This window comes from Rosa rugosa, chromosome 4 (genome assembly GCF_958449725.1).
Source record: "Rosa rugosa chromosome 4, drRosRugo1.1, whole genome shotgun sequence".
NCBI lineage: Eukaryota > Viridiplantae > Streptophyta > Magnoliopsida > Rosales > Rosaceae > Rosa > Rosa rugosa.
The window spans coordinates 57,238,742-57,260,137 of NC_084823.1; the positions used below are offsets into that span (position 1 = coordinate 57,238,742).

At 37.6% G+C, this 21,396-nt stretch overlaps 5 protein-coding genes across 7 annotated transcripts; 2 read left to right on the forward strand and 3 right to left on the reverse strand.

Moving 5' to 3' along the window:
* The first annotated feature begins 3,203 nt into the window (after nt 1-3,203).
* LOC133743467 (glucan endo-1,3-beta-glucosidase, basic isoform-like) lies at nt 3,204-10,536 on the forward strand. Its single transcript, XM_062171415.1, has 3 exons — nt 3,204-3,471; nt 3,828-4,057; nt 9,591-10,536. The coding sequence occupies exons 1-3, from the start codon at nt 3,375-3,377 to the stop codon at nt 10,299-10,301; spliced, it is 1,038 nt and encodes a 345-aa protein (XP_062027399.1). The 5' UTR covers nt 3,204-3,374; the 3' UTR covers nt 10,302-10,536.
* LOC133743468 (G-type lectin S-receptor-like serine/threonine-protein kinase RKS1) lies at nt 6,730-9,109 on the forward strand. Of its 3 annotated transcripts, none has more exons than XR_009863134.1 (6): nt 6,730-7,050; nt 7,477-7,584; nt 7,991-8,132; nt 8,254-8,393; nt 8,490-8,627; nt 8,848-9,109. XR_009863134.1 is itself a non-coding variant. In XM_062171416.1 (5 exons), exons 1-5 carry the CDS (start codon nt 6,933-6,935, stop codon nt 8,869-8,871), a joined length of 528 nt encoding a protein of 175 aa, XP_062027400.1. In that variant the 5' UTR covers nt 6,730-6,932; the 3' UTR covers nt 8,872-9,107. The 3 variants fall into 3 exon arrangements, 1 of the variants encoding a protein (XP_062027400.1); XR_009863135.1 differs by having other exon boundaries at nt 8,107-8,132; nt 8,848-9,108; XM_062171416.1 differs by lacking the exon at nt 7,991-8,132 and having other exon boundaries at nt 8,848-9,107.
* A 503-nt stretch (nt 10,537-11,039) lies between the features above and the next one.
* On the reverse strand, nt 11,040-14,736 carry LOC133743466 (surfeit locus protein 1). The gene is made up of 7 exons (XM_062171414.1): nt 14,319-14,736; nt 14,109-14,206; nt 13,459-13,697; nt 12,745-12,919; nt 12,380-12,663; nt 12,023-12,105; nt 11,040-11,777 (listed from the first exon to the last, which is right to left on the reverse strand). The coding sequence occupies exons 1-6, from the start codon at nt 14,509-14,511 to the stop codon at nt 12,036-12,038; spliced, it is 1,059 nt and encodes a 352-aa protein (XP_062027398.1). The 5' UTR covers nt 14,512-14,736; the 3' UTR covers nt 11,040-11,777; nt 12,023-12,035.
* Nucleotides 14,737-15,112: 376 nt separating this feature from the next.
* On the reverse strand, nt 15,113-16,480 carry LOC133707522 (non-specific lipid transfer protein GPI-anchored 3). Its single transcript, XM_062133174.1, has 3 exons — nt 16,044-16,480; nt 15,601-15,651; nt 15,113-15,413 (listed from the first exon to the last, which is right to left on the reverse strand). The coding sequence occupies exons 1-3, from the start codon at nt 16,402-16,404 to the stop codon at nt 15,310-15,312; spliced, it is 516 nt and encodes a 171-aa protein (XP_061989158.1). The 5' UTR covers nt 16,405-16,480; the 3' UTR covers nt 15,113-15,309.
* Nucleotides 16,481-17,088: 608 nt separating this feature from the next.
* Nucleotides 17,089-19,643, reverse strand: LOC133743465 (UDP-D-xylose:L-fucose alpha-1,3-D-xylosyltransferase MGP4-like). The gene is made up of 4 exons (XM_062171413.1): nt 18,951-19,643; nt 18,278-18,439; nt 17,924-18,139; nt 17,089-17,783 (listed from the first exon to the last, which is right to left on the reverse strand). The coding sequence occupies exons 1-4, from the start codon at nt 19,425-19,427 to the stop codon at nt 17,574-17,576; spliced, it is 1,065 nt and encodes a 354-aa protein (XP_062027397.1). The 5' UTR covers nt 19,428-19,643; the 3' UTR covers nt 17,089-17,573.
* Nucleotides 19,644-21,396: the final 1,753 nt, after the last annotated feature.

Genomic DNA, 21,396 nt, shown 5'->3' on the forward strand with positions numbered 1-21,396 from the left:
GAACATTGCCATATCGTTCGCGAAGCGCTTGTCAAAGCTTTATAGCGCTATCCTCATTTATGAACTCAAACTGGAGGTCACTATCCATGTGACGTTTCATGAAGGCAAGTGCCCTGGAAATATCTTTCTCAGTTTGAGGGTCTGGAGCTGTTTCTATAGGACAAAGCTCTTGGATTGTATGCAATAAGTCATGGGCAATAAGGTGGAGCTCAACATCCTGAGCCCACGTTAGGTATCTTTTGCCTGCATAATCCAATGGAACAAAATCGAGTATGTTCGAGTTTGACATCCTGAAAAAGGGGTGAAACAAGAACGAATTAGTTTCGGAGCTAAACTTCCACGAAAACTAACAATAATAAGATTTTCGAGCTATGCTACCAAGAAATCTATTTCCAAGAATCTCTTTTGGATTAGACCAAGATATGGTCACAATTTGATGCTTTATGAACGCTCTTAGTCCAAGCATTATGAACACTCTTAGTTCATACGAACGCTCTTAGTTCGTTTAATTATGAACACTCTTAGTTCGTTTAATTATGAACACTCTTAGTTCATATGAACACTCTTAGTTCGTTAAGCGCGAATCCCCACAATTCCGCTTTCAAAATCATGTTCATATTATACAAATCCTGCAGCAAAATAAAGGAATTTAAAAGACAAGAAAGCAGGAACTTTAATCGTAAAAACTTACTTGGTAATTTAAAGCTTGGCTTCACGATACTTATACACGCGCGTGTTGATGCAGGCGTGTAGCTAAATTAGGATTGCCGGAATCTGGTCGGAAATTGGCAGTTGGTGGGCTGCCCTTCTCCCTTCCCCTTTTTTTTTTTTCTTTTCGCGGCCCAGGCCCGCTTCCCCCTTCTTTTTTTTTCTTCTTTTCTTTCTTTCTTTTCTTTCTTTTCTTTTCTTTTCTTTTCTTTTCTTTTCTTTTCTTTTCTTTCTTTTCTTCTTCTGGGCCCACTCCTTCTTCCTCCTCCTTCTATGCGTCTTCTTCTTCTTCCCTCTGTTTTCTGAGTTTTTTTTTTTCTTTCGCTGCGGGGGCTGCAGCTAGCGGTGTGGCTAGGCAAGCTGGCTACGGCTACGGGGCTGCGAGGCTGTTGGGCTGCGAGGCTGCAGGTCTGCGAGGCTGATGGGCTGCGCGGCTGTGAGGCTGCTGTGCAAGGGCAGCAGCGAAGGCTGGCTGCTGCGGGGACTGTGCTGCTGCGGGGAGTGCAGGTGCTGCAGCAAAAGGTGCGGCAGCAGGGGCTGGCGGGCTAGCAGGTGCGTGCGGGCTGGTGCGTGGACTGATGCGCAGGTGTGCAGGGGGCTGCAGTGCTTGCGGCTTGCGGCAGGAAACTGTAGGGGAGCTGCGGGCTGGCAGCAGCAGGTTGTAGGCGGGTGCGCAGGGAGCAGCAGCGTGGTGTGCAGCAGGTTGCAGGAAGATGCAGCAGGGAGCTGCAGGGGAGGCTGCGGCAGATTTTGATGTTTAGGGTTTTTAGGGTTTTTTCTTTTTCGGCTAGGGTTAGAACTCGTGCTGATAACGTGTTGTAGGAGAATGCAATTGTGTGTATATTATTGATAATAGGAGCCCTTTAAATAGGGAGTTACAAGGTACCCAAAAAGGTAATAGAATCCGATTACAATTGAATATCTAGAACACATTCCTATTACAACTCTAACCCTAGTTTGTAGAGGCACACATTATGTCAATATCCTTCAACATTTGCAATGTTCAATGAGAATCAAAAACAAGGGGAGAAGACTGAGAATAATGTCGGCCTCTTTTACCCAAGAAAAAAAGCCTGTTTATCCCATCAATTTATTCAACTAAGAGTTTTCTATGATGATATATAGGCACTTCTTGTGTGGAACGATGCGTAAGTTGAATAAAGCTAGGTTACTTCTATCCTAATCCTAAACATGGTAACAACCAAAATATATGTATGATGTATCTCTCAAAAAATTAAAGCTAGACAATGCAGTATATAGTCACAATAAAGAACTTTGGTGAACTCTTATAATATCCTGCATGCTTGGAGTTTTTTTTATTGCATTAGTTAATCATAAGCTAGTAGATTCTTCCTCTTTTTTTTTTATTATTATTATTTTTTTAATATGAGCTTGTGTTTACAAAGCAATTTGTTTGGACGCTCTATTGCTCTCTAACTTCTGCATGTGAATTCTTCAATTAATCTATCTAAGAAAGGGATTTTTGTGTCTTTGTTCTTCTTAGATGATCATAAGCAGAAGCATTAGCTACTATTGGCAGCTTTCTTCTTCCCTTGGGATTGTAATTAACTGATCGGCTTCAAGTCTTTATGCACCTTTCCTTTTGTCTAAGCTGCGGCATGTCTACACGACCAGGCATTACAATCACGCGCGAATATTTGACGGATATCATGTATTACTAGATATTCTTGTGAAAATTTATGTACCAAAATTGAATTCCGTGATGATTCAGGTACTATTTGCATATTTTACATTTGTCTAATTTACGAGAAAAAGAACACTAAGTATACACTGGCCTAAACTTGTCGAGCAAATTTTATACCTAATTTGGCCCTAAAATATTGTGTAGCACTTTGTATTTTAGTTGCCTCATCAAAGAGGCAACTGCCAAAGAAAAAAAACGAGATAAGTGTACGTAGTTGCCTCTTGACGATGCAACATAGCTTTGATATGGGACACTTGCTACAGATAGAGTGGCCAGCTGGCTACAGAAGTTGCCTCTTTGATGAGGCAACTGCCAAAGAAAAAAACGAGATAAGTGTACATAGTTGGCTCTTGCACAGGGCCTCTAAAAATTTTGAGACGGCTCTGCTCTTGACGATGCAATGTAGCTTTGATATGGGACACTGGCTACAGATAGAGTGGCACTGCCTACAGAAGCTGCACCCTAAATCAAGTCAAGAATGACTTTGAAATTTCATGATGTAAATATGTGACGATATGAATGACGTCTTCTATTGTTCTCATCGTAGACAGCCATCTCTTTGTGGAAAAATGAGAGTGCGTCGAAAATTCAAAGCTGTGTCTCTACATCCTTTTTCATATCTTGACCGAGAAAAATGCTGATCGAGATGGTACGTTTTTCTGGAAAAGTTCCCTGAACGTAAACTATGCTCCTAGTCCCTGCCAAATTAGTCGCATCAGTACGTGAGAGTAGCTAGTCCTTATTAGTATTAAATGAACAAACATATAGTTGAAGATGTTGCTCGACTATATATAGCTAGCCCCAAGCCCTTCTTACTTGCATCGGAACCTAATTAATTTCCATGGTGAGATACATGCTCTTTCTGGTTGCTATAAATTAAGACTGAGGGGCAGTGCTATTTAGACAAGGCACAAAGCAGTGAAACACTTGAAATATTTGTTCTCTGTACTATCTTTTGATCATGTCTAAATGCAATTCTTCAGTTGGCAAAACCCCTTCTCTGATCTCCATCGTGTTTCTACTTGGGCAGCTCATGATGATAACCCTACAAACAGCAGGTATATGTGTCTTAAATTTACTCATATTTTCATGTAGTTCTTTCCAGGGTTGGTTCCATTTTTGTAACTTGTAGTATATCATGAATCGTATAAATGGTATTTTTATTTTTTCCAAAAAATATAGATAATGACTTTATATGATCGATAAATACTAAAAGTAGTTTGGGAGAATCTTTCTTTTATATACTATTTTTCTTAAGTAGTTTATGATAGTACTGTACATGTATAGTTTTCACAAGGAAAACTGACCTTTTCTGTATATGACAAGTTTCGTTTTGTTTTATGGAGGGGATGAAATTAATTTGATTTTACATGCATGAAAAAAATGATCAATTAATTATTTAATTGTATGTCAGATGCCCAAATTGGTGTATGCTATGGAATGCTTGGCAACTTACCACCTCAAAGAGATGTTGTTGCTCTTTACAAACAATACAACATTGGAAGGATGCGACTCTATGATCCAAACCAAGCCGCTCTCACTGCCCTGAGGGGCTCTAACATCGAGCTCATTCTCGGCGTCCCAAACGACAACCTTCAAACCATTGCCTCAAGCCAGGCCAATGCAAACTCATGGGTTCAAAACAATCACTACTAGCAAAATAACAACACACACAGATTTACTGTAGTTAAAAGCCACAGATATCCGTGTGAAATAGAAATACTGACAGAAATCCGTGTGAAATGAGCATAATGGGGCCCACAATAATTTATACAATAACAATATCAACGGAAATCCGTGTGCAAAAACAATAGTCACAGATATCTGTGTAAAAACAAAAACATTTTCACACGGATATCTGTGTGAAAAACAATTCACACGGATTTCTGTACGTATTATAAATTAGTTTATTTCGAAATCATTAATTTTTTATGTTATGTGAATTATGGAGGGACGGATTTCCGTTACAATAACTATTTGATACAGATTTCTGTGTGAAATGAGTAATACACACGGATTTCCGTGTGAAAATGTTGACACAGTATTCCGTGTGAAAAAGGAGACTACACACAGAAATCCGTGTGAATAAACAAGAGTAACTGATGTCTGTGTAAAAACTAAAACTTTTTCACACGGATATCTGTGTGAAAATAACAATTAGCTACAAAATTCCGTGTGAAAATGTATAGGTGTATATAAGGTTGACCATTTATTTGATATCGAAATAACGGCGGATTGAGTTAATTTTTTTTACACAATACCTATTAATACACTATAAATAGATGGGTAATGTCAAATTTATTGATTTTCAATTTTGATTTTTTGGATCGCACAAAAATTCTTATATGTCTACTAATGTGGTATAACTAGTTTATTAGTTGTAATGAAAAGTATACATTCCATGAGCAACAATGTTGAGGAAATTGAATTTATCAAAATCGACCGTTGGATGTTGTCATGATTAGAATAAATAGTTATGGACAAAATTTCAGCTATTTTTGTTATCGTTTAGGTCTCGATCTACTAGATCAACCATGAACCCTAAATACCACATAAAACTAATATGCTCATAACCGCTCATTCGCAACTTATTTTTTTCGATCTGTCAGCTCTCATACTCTCATGAATATGAGGTATACCAAATAATGTAAAAATTTTGCATTATTTATCTCCTCGTGGTTTAACTCCCCTTAGGGAAGTATAGATGTATATAAGGTTAACCACTTTATTTGATATTGAAATAATGGCTTTAATTTGAGTTAATTTTTTTACACCATACCTATTAATACGCTATAAATAGATGGGTAGTGTCAAATTTATCAATTTTCAATTTTAATTTTTTGGATTGCACAAAATTCTTATATGTCTACTAATGTGGTATAACTAGTTTATTAGTTATAAAGAAAAGTATACCTTCCATAAGCAACAATGCGTAGGAAAACACCTTTATCAAAATCGACCGTAGGATGTTATCATGATAAGAATAAATGGTTATTTTCAAAATTTCAGCTATTTTTGTCGTCGTTTGGGTTTCGATCTAGTAGCTCAACCCTAAACCTTAAATACTACATAAAACTAATATGCTCATAACCGCTCACTCGTAACTTATTTTTTTGATCTGTAAACTCTCATGCTCTCATGGGTAGAAGCTATATCAACTAATGTAAAAATGTCTGAAATTTTATCTCCTCAAGGGTCGGCTCCCCTTAGGGAAGTAGAAGCGTTTAAAGGGTTGACCGGTTTATTTCATGTCAAAATAACGGCGGATCGGGTTAATTTTTTCACACAATACCTATTAATACGCTATAAATAGACAGGTAATGCCAAATTTATTGATTTCCAATTTCGAGTGTTTAGATCGAACAAAATCCTTATGTGCCTACCAATGTTGTTTAACTAGTTTATTAGTTATAATGAAAAGTATACATTCCATAAGCAACAATGTGTAGGAAATAGACTTTATCAAAATCGACCGTAGGATGTTATCATGATAAGAATAAATGGTTGTGTTCAAAATTTCAGCTATTTTCGTCGTCGTTTGGGTTTCGATCTAGTAGGTCAACCCTAAACATTAAATACTACATAAAACTAATATGCTCATAACCGCTCACTCGTAACTTATTTTTTTGATCTGTAAACTCTCATGCTCTCATGGGTAGAAGCTATATCAACTAATGTAAAAATTTCTGAAATTTTATCTCCTCAAGGGTCGGCTCCCCTTAGGGAAGTAGAAGCGTTTAAAGGGTTGACCGGTTTTTGGTACAGACATCTGTGTGTAATGAGTAACACATGAATATCTGTGTGAAATGTTAACACGGAAATCCGTGTGAAAAACTCTATTAGCTACAGAGTTCCGTTACAATAAGTTTTTAGTACAGAATTCTGTGTGAAATGAGCAACACACGAATATCTGTGTAAAATGCAGACACAGATATCTGTGTGAAAAGAAAAATTAGCTACTAAATTCCGTGTGAAAAAAATAGAATAGAGACAGAATTCCGTGTAAACAATAATAAACATGACAGTTATATATTACCGAGATAAATACACACGGATATCAGTGGTAAATATATGTATCTCACACGGATTTTCGTGGTAAATTTTTTCCCGCTCACTTTTTTGGAACAAATTCAATTTCCCTCCCTTAGTAGTACTACACACGGATTTCGGTGGATTACTGAGGTACATACACACGGATATCAGTAGCAAATTAAAGGTAAATGTATTTCACACGGATTTCCGTGGAAATTCCCCTTATAACCAGCAAATTGATCCAAATCTGAAGCATATCCATCCATGTCCAAATCTGAAGCGTATCGATGTCCTTCTCCCCCAAATCGATTCAGCCTTATCAGAGGTCTGGAAGCGGTCGTAGGCAACAACAATTTGATATCTCCCCCAATTTTTACATTCTCAGACTTAGACTCAGGAATAGTGGAGGCCACTTGAAAAAGAAAATGGAGTTTGATGCGCCTGACTGTAATAAGTCAACTCTTACTTCCTGCACTGGTTTCCTGAAATGAGAGAGCTGCGAAAGATGATGCTTCTCGAATCTGTTCTTCTTCTGCTTCCGCTTCTTCTATGCCTCCACTTCCGTCTCGCCGTCTCCGAAATCTTCTTCGAAGAGCGATTTGAAGGTAAGCGAGTTTCGCAAGTCAAAATAGTAAACGCCTTTCTCCGTCTACAATCTTGTGCCATTTCAGATCGCTCTTGATAGTTATAGATTGCTTAGATTTGGTTCTTGCTTTGCTTAGTTTAGTTGTTAAAGTAGTGATTTAGAGTTTGTGATTGTTCTTTAACTGTGTTGCTTCGTGTGATCGTTCGGATTTAACAAGCTCTGTGATACACCTTCGTTTGATTTCCGGAAAATGGAATGTTAGTAAACATCATATGTTGTATGCATGTATGAACCTACAATATGCGCTTGTATAGTAAGAAATTGTTAACTTTGAGTAGGTAACTAAGTTAAGCGAGAAACTTAATTTTATGTGTGTAAGTATGGATTATCTTTTTTGCGGAGTTTGTGATGAGTTGTAATTGGTAATTGTTTGTTGTGGAAAAAGATGGGTGGAAGAGCCGGTGGGTGTTGTCGGACTGGAAAAGGGCCGAAGGAAAAGCAGGAACGTTTAAGTACACTGCAGGGAAATGGTCTGGAGATCCTGATGATAAAGGTATGCTAAGGACATGCGTGCTTGTCAGCTTTTTTTTTTCAAATATGTATAACTGATTTTTTGCTTTTGATGATTGACGATACTGTGTAAATGATTATTTATGTGTTTATGTATGATTTGTTGATTGATTTCGTTACTCAATTAAACTTGATTTGTTGTTTGAGTTGATCTATTGATTAGTATGACTTGCAATACTGTCTAATGTCCCAAGGATCATCTTTGTATAATTGATTTGTTGTTGAACTTACATTGGCGATTGTCAATACCATCTTAGTGATTATCTATATGATATGTTGATATGTTGATATATTGATCGATTTAAAGTTGTTACTCTAAGTTTTAGTACTTATCTCATCAGTTGATTTGGTTTAATCTGTTGATCTGATGTGCATGTTATTGACATGAGAACGGTTGCAAAAACTAAGGCATGAGGAAAGCATCCAATGAGATCTGACAGCTTACTCTGGCTCTGAGTCCTTGAGTTGAACCTTGGGTCTTATTTGGCTATTGTTACATTCTCAGACTCAGACACAGGAAAAGTTTCAAAGGTTAGATGATCTACTAGATCTGTCATTCTTTTGAAGAAGAGTTGCTGCATGTGATGGAGAAGGTCAAACAATATAGAGCAAAACGTATGTAACTTTTATTGCTTGTTAATGATCATATAAGGTACTCAAAACAACATTGAAGAGCAGAAGGATGAAGACCTGGAGCTACCATTGTTCGACTTGTCAACAATAGAGACTGCTACCAATAAATTTTCAATTAATAATAAACTTGGAGAAGGTGGTTTTGAATCTGTGTACGAGGTAATATGTACTCTGCTAACAGAAGAATCATACAAGTTAAGCATCTATGTTGAGAAAACAACAACTAATCTTAATGCAAATGTGAATAATCTTCAGGGTACACTACTAGATGGAAAAGAAATTGCAGTGAAGCGGCTCTCAAGAAGTTCTGGACAAGGAATGAAAGAGTTCAAAAATGAAGTGATACTGATTGCAAAACTTCAGCACCGCAATCTTGTAAAGCTTCTTCACAAGGTATGTTTTGTTTCTTTCTGGTTTCCATTTACATAATTTTGACAGGTATATTATTTTTGTCACTTGTAGTTACTCGTTATATAGATTGGAATAACTTTTTAACTTCAAATACGGTTCCAAGAAAATGATCTCAAAGTTTATATACATGATGTTTTAATGGTAGTTGACTTTAAACTTTTATTTGGTTCCCAAGTTCACACGTTAATTGTCTTCGATGCAGTTTCATTTGCTCTTACTCTCTTAATGTTGTGAACTATTCTTGGACAAGGGGGAAAATCTTAGTGATATTGCACCTTCAACAACAATGTATTTTGGAAGGCAGCCTTGTTTTTTGTAATCCAAGAATTTACTTTGGTTTGAAATGTATTTTGCTTGGAATGTAAAGAACATCTTGCTATGAATGTAAAGTTTTAATATTTTTGATTGAGTTGTGGATTTGTTCACTTTATTGTAAATATCTGAAGTATATTTATTATAGAGAAATAAAAGTATTATTATGTCACTTTTAGCTGAATTAGCATAATTATTTTTTTTTAACATGATGATACTTTTACACACAGAAATCAGTGAGAGTTAGGGTATAGGAATCTCACACGGATATCCGTGTCAATAAGGTTATAGGTTTTGATACAGAAATCAGTGTGAGTTGTATCCCGCACAGTAATCCGTGTGAAATAGAGTTTATACATTTGATACAGATATCCGTGTGAAATAGAGTTGTTCACACGGATTCCGATCCATTCCGGTAATTTATATTTATGGAATTATAGCGGGGCCCACATAAGTATTTCACACGGACAACATAATCCGTGTGAGATGAGCATTACCCCCCTCCAAACCGCACGGTAACACCAATCTGTGCGTGTACTGTGTGTAAAAGCTATCACACACTGAAATCCGTGTGTGAAAGTCTTATTACCCACAGATTAAAATCCGTGGGTAATTGTTGTTTTGCTAGTAGTGAATGTCCGAAACTACGGCGATGTAAGATTCAAGTACATTGCTGTTGGAAACGAAGTCCAGCCAGGAGAATCATCCGCACAGTTTCTAGTCCCGGCCATGCGAAACATTCAAACCGCAATTTCCAATGCTGGTCTTGGCAACCAAATCAAAGTTTCCACAGCCATCGACACCAAAGGACTCGGAGTATCGTACCCTCCCTCAAAAGGTTCCTTCAAGTCTGAAAATAGAGCGCTGCTCGATCCCATTATACGCTTCTTAGTGGAGAATAGATCTCCATTGCTGGTTAACCTGTACCCGTATTTTAGTTACAAGGACAACACCGGTGCCATTCGTCTCGATTATGCTCTCTTCACAGCTCCATCGGTTGTTGTACAAGATGGCCAACTTGGTTATCGTAATCTTTTCGATGCCATGTTGGACGCTGTGTATTCTGCTCTTGAGAAGGCCGGTGGAGGGTCTTTGGAAATTGTTGTATCGGAGAGCGGTTGGCCAACGGCCGGTGGAACAGCAACTACTGTTGACAATGCAAGGACTTACAACTCAAACTTGATTCAACATGTCAAGGGTGGGACTCCGAAAAAGCCCGGGAGACCGATACAAACTTACATATTTGCCATGTTTGATGAGGATAGGAAAAACCCAGAGCTTGAGAAACATTGGGGGCTGTTTTCCCCGAACAAACAACCAAAATACCCTATCAATTTCAATTGATCTAATAGCTAGTTAAGTCTCTCGTGGCAATAAGGGCAATTGTGGTTTGCAGTATCTGACCACTAAATAAAAGACTACATGTGCTGATGTGCAGTCAGAATTATATATGTATATGTGCCCAAACAATGCCCTCAGGTAGAGCAATCACTAAATAAGATTATTTCCAATTTATGATGGGGATATATTGAATGTTTTTTTTATATATAAGAGAATTCCAACAATGTTTAACACCTTATGACCAAATGAAAAAAATGTTCAATTCATATTCAAGAACAAGTAGGCTTCTCATAAAAAAACATGATTCAATACAAAGTCCGGTTCCTAATCAAAGTTTTATATACATGATTTACATGGTAAAACTCTGGTGGTTTAGTTTCCAGACAAACCAGAGAAGAGCTCAAATTTCCTTACAGGATGATAATAGGAAGCTGATGAATAACGGAGAAAACTGGATCCCATTGAACCTCCAACTTTCTAATGGAAACTCTACCACCTTAAGAGGAAGACATCTCATAGCAAATGTCATCACAAAGCTCCTTCAGATAGCAACATGCCATGGGATGCAAGTGGCTAGGAAACTAAACCATTCAATTCAATTTCAATCATTCATATGTCAGTGATGCTGATCCAATCCCAGTCTACCTACATTGACTATTTCTCCTTTGTTGATGAGATGTACATCATGACGTAATTTTGTTTTTCTTTTACTCTCTGGTTTTGTTAGTTTCTTGCCCTCTGTTTTTTTTAGTTTCGTATTCATTTTATTCTTTCTGATAGGGTTTTGTTTTCCCATTTGGTTGCCTATAATAGCGAGTCTAGGAATTCTTTGATTTGTATCCATTCAGCAGTTCTCTTGTCGCGTACCATTTTGTACAGTGCATACATCAAATGAAATTGAGTCCTAGAGCTCTTGACCTTCCCCTGTTCAGCTCCAGTTTTTGTTTCCGGTAAATTCTTGTTTTATTCTAACGATAGAGATCATTTTATTTTTGGGTTCTGACGCTGGCCATGGACAGAAATTAGTCCTGCAACTTAGATCGGAGATTTGGCATGGTATAAATAGTTAATGTAAAATCCAAAAGGGGTGAATGACTGAAATTGTTGAAGATGGTTACAATCTAATACAAGAATGCAGAGCATCACATGGGCAAAAGGAATCACAAATGAATTTTTTGTATCATTGTCCGACCAACATGAATGAATGCTTTCTTCTTTATTATGCCGCAAGATGAAGATGGTAACAACCGAAAACCGTGACTTCACTGAAAACTTCTAAACTTAAACTTTACGATCAAAACTTTGGCCTTCCCTTGTTCCCAAACATCCTAGAAGGTCACATTACAGCAGTCAATTTCACATATGGTTTCTTTACTTCTTCCCACAAGACCTCTTCCCTCATGAAATCAAAGAAGGAAAAAGGGATGAAACACAAGAGTTTCTCATTTCTCGTGTTCTAAAAAGTTGTGGATGTCACTCCTGCAATAGGAAGGGAAACAATTACTACAACACCAGCACCACTAGTTATGCTCTTAAAATCTCTGGTCTCAACATTCAATACATTCACAACGTTATTTGATGATAATTTAATGAGCAGGAAATTTTGTTAATAATTATCAATTTCATGACACTATTCCAGCATTGATTTCATAGCTTTACATTTCGAAATCAACATTTTTATTTTTCCTGAGATAACTTCTTTCACAAGATAGAGAGGATCTTACAATGGAGTCTCTGTTATCTGCGGATCTTTTTTGGTCTTAGTCTCATGAAAGCCATAAACGTAACTGCTGCAGAGAGAGAATACCTGCCCAAATCGAAATCAATGTTAAGAGGAAAAACGAGATATTGCAGCTGTCTAGTAAATTTTCGATGCTAGCTTTTTAGCATTATCGTCTGATATTACTATATGCAAGGAGAAGCCCATTGTCAATGAGGCATTTAGGATATCACATTATCATAAAACAGACAATAAGAACATGACAATTAATCACTGCCATGCTAGCAAATAAGTTACTCATGTCATGATGCAACCAGATCTGCATATTTAAATATATGACAATGCAAGGTGCAAAAGATACCATGTCAAAGTATAATTTAGATGGTCCTGAGGCATGACTGAACTCCGAATCAAGGTACTGCCATCTTTTGGAAGCGGATACGGGTTACTCGGATTGACATCTTCATGTATGTCTTCAATGTAAATAGTATCCTCAGGAAGTCCACAAGTACGAGCAATTGCAGGAACATCAACATAGAACCACTGGCCAGAGTTTGGATCATTTGGTGGAACAAATATACTAGGCTTTTCACTCCCTCGTATTACTCCAACAACTTCATCAGGAGCACGTGTAGGGGGGTGATCCTGTAAATTGCACAAATGTAGTGTTAGATTCAATTTTTGTAATTTCTACCACCGCAAAACTGCTGATATAATGAAAACAACCTCAACAACTTTAGGCTTCTTTAACCAGAACCTCCACCAAGATGCTCTTTCCTCCTTTTTGACAACAGTTGGCGTTATGTTAGAAGGTTGTTCATCATCTTGTGAAAGTTCTGAAGACTTATCTTTCCAACTGCGGGGGACCCATCCTCTGTTGACCAATATTGGAGGCTGTGAACTGGAAGAAGTATATTTAATACGGTCAGCCGCTAGCACGCAAGCATTGCAATTCGTTTGGAACTTGGAAGTCATCATGATGAATAAAAGTTCCAGAAGAAATACATAGATGCAATATTTGAGGGAAATATTATGGATCCTTGAAGTTTTCTATATAATGTTTAAACTTACAAACCTAAACGTTCTGATACAGAAAACAGGTTTGCTTCCCAGCAAGGAGCTAATTTAAATTTTACAAGGACTGATTTTGGCATTGATGCACCAGTGTTTAAAAGATGCAGAGACATTACTCAAATTCTTTGGTATACAACATTGTTACCTCCCTTTGACTTGACACAGTTATTTCAATGTAAAATATGGGATCAACAGCAGGGAAATTGTAACAGAAATAGGGATAACTCATTAATGGCTCAATGTGTACCCCATTAAGAACTCAAGTCCCTTAACGCAGTTGAAGAGAGATAAAAAAGTAACATGATATGTAGCAGATATATTATGTAACCATGGTATGCTAATATATGGAACTCCAATTTCATTTACCTCTCAGCTTTGTCAGAAATTGGCAAAAGGGGTGTAATGACATAGTAGCCATTTTCAGTAACTCCTGATATGCTTCTTGAACGAGGGCCCACATAGATTGACCTGCTCTCATCAAAATGTCCCTTGCATAACACCCTTCTAAACTCCAAATTATCCAATTCTTCACTTGATGGAGAAACACTGTTGAATTTCAAAGGTTCCATCTCCAACCTTGTCCTTCTATAGTCTAGCATTTTTATCTGTAGTACAGAAACTCGTTAAAAAGGGCCATGTTCATGCAGCGCGCGCAATTAAGTACACATTTGAATCAATTTTCAAGAGTGTTTCAAGTCATTCTTATACTCTAACTTTTTCCGTCTATAGTCTAGCATGTTTCTCTGTAATACAGAAACTCATTAAAAGGGACCATGTTTATTGTAAAGCAGATTATTGAGTACATTGAATCAATTCGAGAGAGTTTCAAGTCATCTGAAATATGTGTGTGCATTTGAAGCAACTACAATTTTGCAATAGCTTTTATCTGTATTATGAATTGCTAAATCCTGTTGCAACTTAATTTCTATCATTTCTGTGCTGCAAAATTACTAAAGCCTAACCTTGAATTTCCAAAGCAAATGAAATATAGGAAGAAAAAAAAATAAACACAATACCTTTTCTTGCCTTCTGACAATCTGCCAAGTTCCAAGGCCAAAAGTAATAGCTCCAGGAAGAAACAGCAGCCATTTCGACCATCTAGACCTTTCCCTCTCTAAACAAAAACAAACCCAGAAAGCCAAAAACAATTTAAAAAAAATAAAAAAAGCTTCAACCTTTGGGCAAAAGAAAACAGACCCAGAATCAGGAAGAAGAAAAGGACTCACCTGGAGCTTGGGACGAGACTGTTGCTTGAGACTCGGCTACTGAGGAAGCTGCAGAAGTAGAGGAGGAGCTGAACAAGGAAGAAGACTGAAATGAACCCAAATGATTGGGAATGGAAGAGAGGGACCCACTATTACTATTACAAGTATAGAGCTTGGCTATGGTTTTGGCAATGGAGGTTTTTGTTGTTGCCATGTTGTTTTGGTTTTTGCGTTTCTTCGCTGTGATCAGGGTTTAGGAGTATGCGCTGTGACTTTGGAGCAAAAGTGGGCTTTAAAACTTCAAGCCCGTGATCACTGTAATGGCCCAACTCTAAGGTCCAAACTAGGGTTCCCAAACCCCCTCTATATAAACCTCTGCTGCTTTTGTAGCCTCTCTCTTTCAATATTTCATCTCCTGCATCTCCTGCTCCCTTTGGTCTTGGTTTCGTCATCAGTTTTTTTTCTTCTGGTTTTGGTTTTGGTTTTGGTATTGAGTTTTGGTTTTGGTTTTGATGTTGGTAGGCAAAACAAAAGGAAGGCAATCAGTTATGAATTTGAGGACTGAAATCCAATCAGCTACTCGAGCCTATTGATTGCCGATAGTTATGAACATCTATGCTTGCAGCTGTCGCTTTACCTTGCGACTTTTGCATTCAAAAGTTCGTAAATTTACGTTTTTTATTTTGATAATTCTGGAACTCGGGGTTCCAATTTCAAAGCTGAAGTCTTTTCATTATATATATATATATATATTTTTTTGGTTAAAGAAAAGCTTTTGGTGTCGATTCAAAATCACACAATGTACTTCTGAATCGTGAAGAACTAAGAACTATAATAGATTTGGTCGCTAATAGAGCGGCATTAAGATAGTACATAATCCGTAATGGAAAGAACATAATACATAAAGGTAATACAAAAGGTTTTGGAATTGATTCAAATCGACTCTGAAATTGAGCATACTACACAGAGGGCTGATTAAAATAGTTAACTAGCTACAGACTTGGTAACCTATCTAAAATGCTGCTGCTGCTGAAATGATTAGGGCCATGAAGAAGGCAGCAAATCCAGAACCACTGAAATGAGAAGGTGAATGAGCTGCATTTTTCGTAGGAGAACCTGATACAAGGAGGAAAACATTCAGTGAAATTTGATCGAAATTCATATATAGTAAGGACACTGATCCAACTAAAGTATAAGTGCAGGAGTGAACTGAGGGTGTGGTATCAAATATTTAAAAGTTGAATACTGCAAATACTATGATTAATCCAAAACACACAGCTTAGCTGATCTGCAAAGAACTTACTAGAGTTCGAAGCTGATGGAGTTTCTGGTGATTTGGGTGGTGATGTTGAATCTGCATCAGTGATAACAAAGAAAACTAACTAGTAAGATAAATAAATAAAAAAAAACCATACATATGGCTTGTAATTATCACCAAATGTTGGGAGTCCTCTGTTCTTCACAATTACAAAGAAGCTGACTTTATTTGAATCAGAAGTGTTGCACATAATGTCAACCGAATTAGTCCCATCCCTAACAAACAAGCCTTCCTATATTCTCTATGCTTGAGGCTGCTTAAATTGACATGTAATATACATTGATCACGTCACAAATAAAATGACATATTATCAGGATCAGTGTGCCTAGAACATAGATTTGTACGATCTATATAAAAGACTCATAATTTCCATGAATTTCATTACAATTAGCACATAAATGGAAAAAAAGAAAAAAGCAAATAGGTACCTTTTTTGCAGATAGAAATGTCAGCATTGGCACCACAAGCCTTGGGAAGCTTCAAGGCCTCATCCTGAGTAACGTTAAGCTTCTTCAACATATCAACATTGTTAAACAGTCCACACAGGCATTTCGTGTCGTCGGAAACCATCTGCTTCAACGGCAAACAGCACGATACCGGCACCTTCTCCGGTGCATGCAAATAAGGTTGGCACGGAATCAGTTTCTTCACGCATGGCATTGAATCACTTGGATCACCATCACCGCCACCATCGACCAGCCCTGCTAGTCCGCCTCCGGAAAACTCCGCCGCAGAGCCCACAAGGCCCACTAAACCTAACACCATCAGAAACAGACACTTTGAAGCCATGATTATAGTTAGTCTTGACTTCAAGAAGAGAAGAGGAGCATGCAAGTGAACAATGAGAGGGTTTGAGTTTGGTGTTTCTCTGATGTTATCTAATGAATTTATATATGAAGGATGTTGTTGCTGTGATAACTGACGTTTATGGAGAGTGTTGGTTTTTTTTCGTGACGGGGTGGTTAGTTTTGGTAATGGAGTAGGTTTTGGAGGCAAATCCAAAACGTGGAACCGTTTTCCGGCGGTTAGAGATTTTTTAGTCCACAGAATATCTTTTTACTCATTTTGTTTCGTACGTGGAAGTTATGAGCTCGGAGGTTATCATCATCTGGGTTAGTTTACTTTCTATTTTCCAACGAGTAAATAGGGACAAAATTTATAGCCTTTTTTTTAAAAAAATCTCAGAACGTTTTCTTTTTTTTTGAGAATCTCAGAACGTTTTCTTTGAGTTTTGAGATGAAAAGGAAAGTGAGATGCGTATAGAATTCGCAGTTGTTTTTCTTGCAGGAAAACAGAGTATGAAACGTTTGTCACCATAGCATGATATCACGGTAAACAACCATATTGAAATGTAAATTTGTTCTTACCTATCTTATTTGGATCCTTTTCCCGTACTACACTACAGGATGATGAATGCAATTGGTAAAGTAGGGTTTCTCGATTGCTCTGTTTGTTGATGATAGCCCTTCAGAATTTGGAAGTATAATCTGTTCAAACATTTGAAAGCTTGCATCTTTAAATGAATGGTGAACCAGATCTTGCACTTTTCATGATTCGCTAACAAGGGTTTATCTGCTGTCTCTTTGAAGCATCATTTACTTCAGAGCAAAGTGATAATTTTCAATAAGCTATGTAGTTACATCAAAATTAGGCTTCAGCATACAAGTTACACAAAAAATGGAGCAGCCTCAACAGAGAGCTTAGTAAAAAATGTGAAAGATCAAAAGAATACATCAATTTAACTTGTAAAACTAGATGGGATGGTACAAAGCTATCAGAAACCCTTCCAGGCATCAAGCGAAGTGGATCATTTATAGTCGATTCTCATCTCTTCCCTGCCATGGTCTGTAGCATCATGCAGAAAGGTCGAACGAACTGGTAGCGAGAATTTGCTTCGAGTTTCCAATTGGACTGAACATTTCCAAAGAAAGTGACATACATCATCAAGTCTTTCAATTTCATATTCTCCCGAGGGGAGACTCATGGGCATGATCATCTACCAACCAGAGACCATAATCATGGAAGCGCCTGATCTTCTTCTCAAAACCTAAAATATAATTGTTGTGGATTATAACATGCATCCCATTAGTTTCCTTTACCCATGTTTTGTTCTTGAAGTATAATCCTCCAGTTGGGAATGCTGCTTGCGACAGCAAGTAGAGATCCGCCTACAGAATATCATAAACATAATCATGCAACAGATCCAAACTTCTGATATGCTATTATAAACTTTCTAAGATTAATCCACCTGTGAGCATTGTTAGCATAGATGGGAGACTGTCAAGCAAAAGGATCAAAGGAAATATACCTGTGCAGCATTTTTGTCTAATGCCCAGTTAAAAGCAGGTTGATCATTTGCTTTCTTTGCTCTGGACCAGGGCTCCTGCTGCATTTCCTCTATCCACTTCTTCATAATTAATTTTGCACCGCTTGTAGGACGTAAGAAGATCATACAGCTGCATATGTAAGTGCGTCCTTTCTTACCTGGAGGTGGCAAATCATGAGAATGGTTCAGAGGTTTGACCTGGTTACCCAAATACAAGAAATTACTTTTAGATATAAACCAAAATACAGGGCAGGCATTGCTGAAGTACAGACACGACCTTCTGAGCTCTGATCTAATAGATTCGTAAAGAATTGTTAAAGCAAGTTTGCTACTTACTGGAGTCATATCATCTGTGAAGTACACATCATGATTCCCTACCAAATAGGGAAAGGGATCAGCCAACCACACCATATCAACGTCATTGTACATCACACTGTATCCAAGCTCCAAAATGTTTAAGAGGTGGCGCGGCCTTCTGGAAGTAAAGTTGAAGAATCCCTAAACCAAGAAACCATTACTTTTCAAAGACTGTGAAGTCAACAACTCATGAAGATAAAAATTGATACAGATTCATGCAGGATACCAAAATAACAAGTGAAGTAACAAAGTTTACTTTGCAACTCAAATAATTGAAGGAGAAAACAAACAATAGACAAACATCACCTTGAAACCTAAACCACGTGGATTTCTTTTTTTCCAATTTAGCTGTAATACATCTTAAAAAGAAGGAAGCTAGCAGAACAGTACACTGGCAAACTAACATTCCAACGAAATGCTGTGGCATCAGGAAATGCCATCAGTTGATTACTATTATTACACTGATCTTGCACTAGCCCTATATACCACAGCTTAAAATCTACTAACCATTTTGAAACTGACATATGACCTACATAATGTTCATCATACAGAGCTGCAATACAGAACCTATTCATAAGCATCATAATATCACAACAAGCTCAAAACAACAAAATAGTTCAACCAAATCGAGATATAAGATCAAGAACAATACCTGAGAACCAAACTTATGGGCAGCCTGAGCATCAAGAGCCGGCGGAATAAGCACGGCGTGGCCCGGCCACCTCTCATTGACCTTATAAAGCGTCCCATAGTCCTCAGCAATCACAAGCACCTTGTCCTGGTGCTTCTGCCTCGCAATGCTAATCAACCAGTTGTTCAAAAACGGCAAGTAAGGCTCACTCACCGCACAAACAATCAAGGTCCCATTTTGGGCCACAAAGGCCGCAGCTTGGGCCAATGTGTAACTCCTCCATTTGAGTGAGGACCTGTTAGTGATCGAGAACAAACCCTCTTGCATACTCGTCCATGGCAGAAACACACCCAGAATTATTACAAGGCCGAGAAGGACTAAAAGGGTTATGGGGCTGAAAGATGAGAAGGGTTTTCTGGGATTTGAGGAAGGTGGGGACAGTGGGTGTGGATCTGAGAGTGGGTTGTGGAGTGGGCGCTGGTGCAAGAACGCCGACATTGATTTAGGGTTTGAAGGGGTGGAACTTAAATTGAGCTAAATTGATTGGTGCGATTTGCAGAGGGGGTTGAAATTTGAGATGGGTGATTGGGGAATTGTTGAAATTCGAAGGAAAAAGGGTCAAGATCGGAGCTTTATATGTGTAGATCAGGGGATGGAGGATCCGAATATGGAGTGACCCGACTAGGGGTCCGAACCAGTCTCGCGTTGGCGGGTTACGGAAAGCATCACATTCTTTTTTCTTTTCTTTTTTTTTCTTTTTTCGTTCAAGTAATTCATGTTTGATGTGGGGGAAATGTAGAAGGTATGATATTGGATTTGTGAGATCTTTTTGTTGTGGATTGACCAGAAAGAAACACAAAAATGGTACCTTGTTATGTGCATAAATTGCATTTTTCAGATAATGATAACAATCTATAAATTTGAGCAATGATTTTTCTTCTTATTTGAGAAGAAACAAGTTTCACTCTTGACATCTATTTTAACATTAACAGTGAGTTAATTTTTCATTTTCTTTTAAATAATCAAATAGAGCCTCTATTCATGCCTTTAAATTGTCATTTGAACCTTTTTTTTTTTTTTTTTAAATAATAATTGATTTTGTCAACACATGTCAAATTACTACTAAATACATAAGAGAAGAGAGAGAAAAAAATTATTTCACCTCTACAAAAAGTACTACTACTTCAACTTCCTTTGAATTTTGTTTATGGTTTGTTCTCGGTTAAGGAATTAATGCTCCAAACTTACTACGACATGATCATGCCCTCTTGGTGCATTGTATCTCACACAATGCTCAACCCACTTGAATCACCCTCGAGGAGATTCCTCCTCACTAAGATCCTTTCTCGAGGAGATTTCTCCTCACTTGAATCTCCCTCAAAGAGATCTCGATCTCCTCGCTAGCTTGAATCACTTTGAAATAGATGTCTCCTCATTTGAATCTCCCTCGACGAGATCCCTAGTCACTAGAATCCTTCTTTGAGAATCGAAGATCCCTCCTCACTTAAACTACCATCAAGGAGATTTCTTCTCACGGAGTCTCTTCTTAAAATCGTTCCCAAAAATCTCCATCCCCACATCCTGCTGTGCTTTTCTTTGCATGCATGCATGCATGCATGGTGTTAATTTAATTCTTTGATCATGTACCGAGTAAGAGTTCGAATTTCGCCTGTCATTGCAGCCTCATCAGCTTGAGGGTTTTTCAAGTGCATACTGCAATCCATGGATACTTACAATTGAGTATATATATTTTGGAAATAGAAGTAAGTTAAATAAAATGTACCGTACGTATAACTATGATTTCTGATCGACAATGAGTAGCTATACATAGAACCTCAAGGATGGCATATTTATGCAAACAGTTATGAGCTCAATTTAGTAATTGAGCAATTAATTGCAGTTGGTATACACGACCTATTCATCAATACATAAATTTGGCATGATTTATAGATTTTATTGAACGAGAGATATTGTGAGAAAATTAAGGAGGTATAGATAACATATTAGTTATTTATAAAAGTAAATTAGAGGTCTATTAAGTAAGCAGGAGTCTAAATGTCAATTTTAAAGGTATGAATATATAGAAACTCCCATAATAAAATAAGTGCACAATATATGAGTGAGAGGAGTGAATGAACATGTTGGTAAACCCAAATATTTTCCCTAGTTAACACTCATGAATCATTCAATGACGATGGTCTTGAATGTTTTTGGAATGAAGTATATATAGTGGTTGCATCTATGCAAAGTAATAAGCTAATTAGTTACCAGTGTGATGCTACTTAATTAATATATATCCCAACTAATGAGCTTGATCGACTAGAGCATTAAGATAAGGCAACTTACTCCCGATATTGGCACGGCTCAATCAAACCATCACCGGTCATTGATCGGCACAACGGTGAGGTTGAACCGTGCCAACACCAAGAATATATATACACAATGACGCCATGAAGACAGCGGCTAA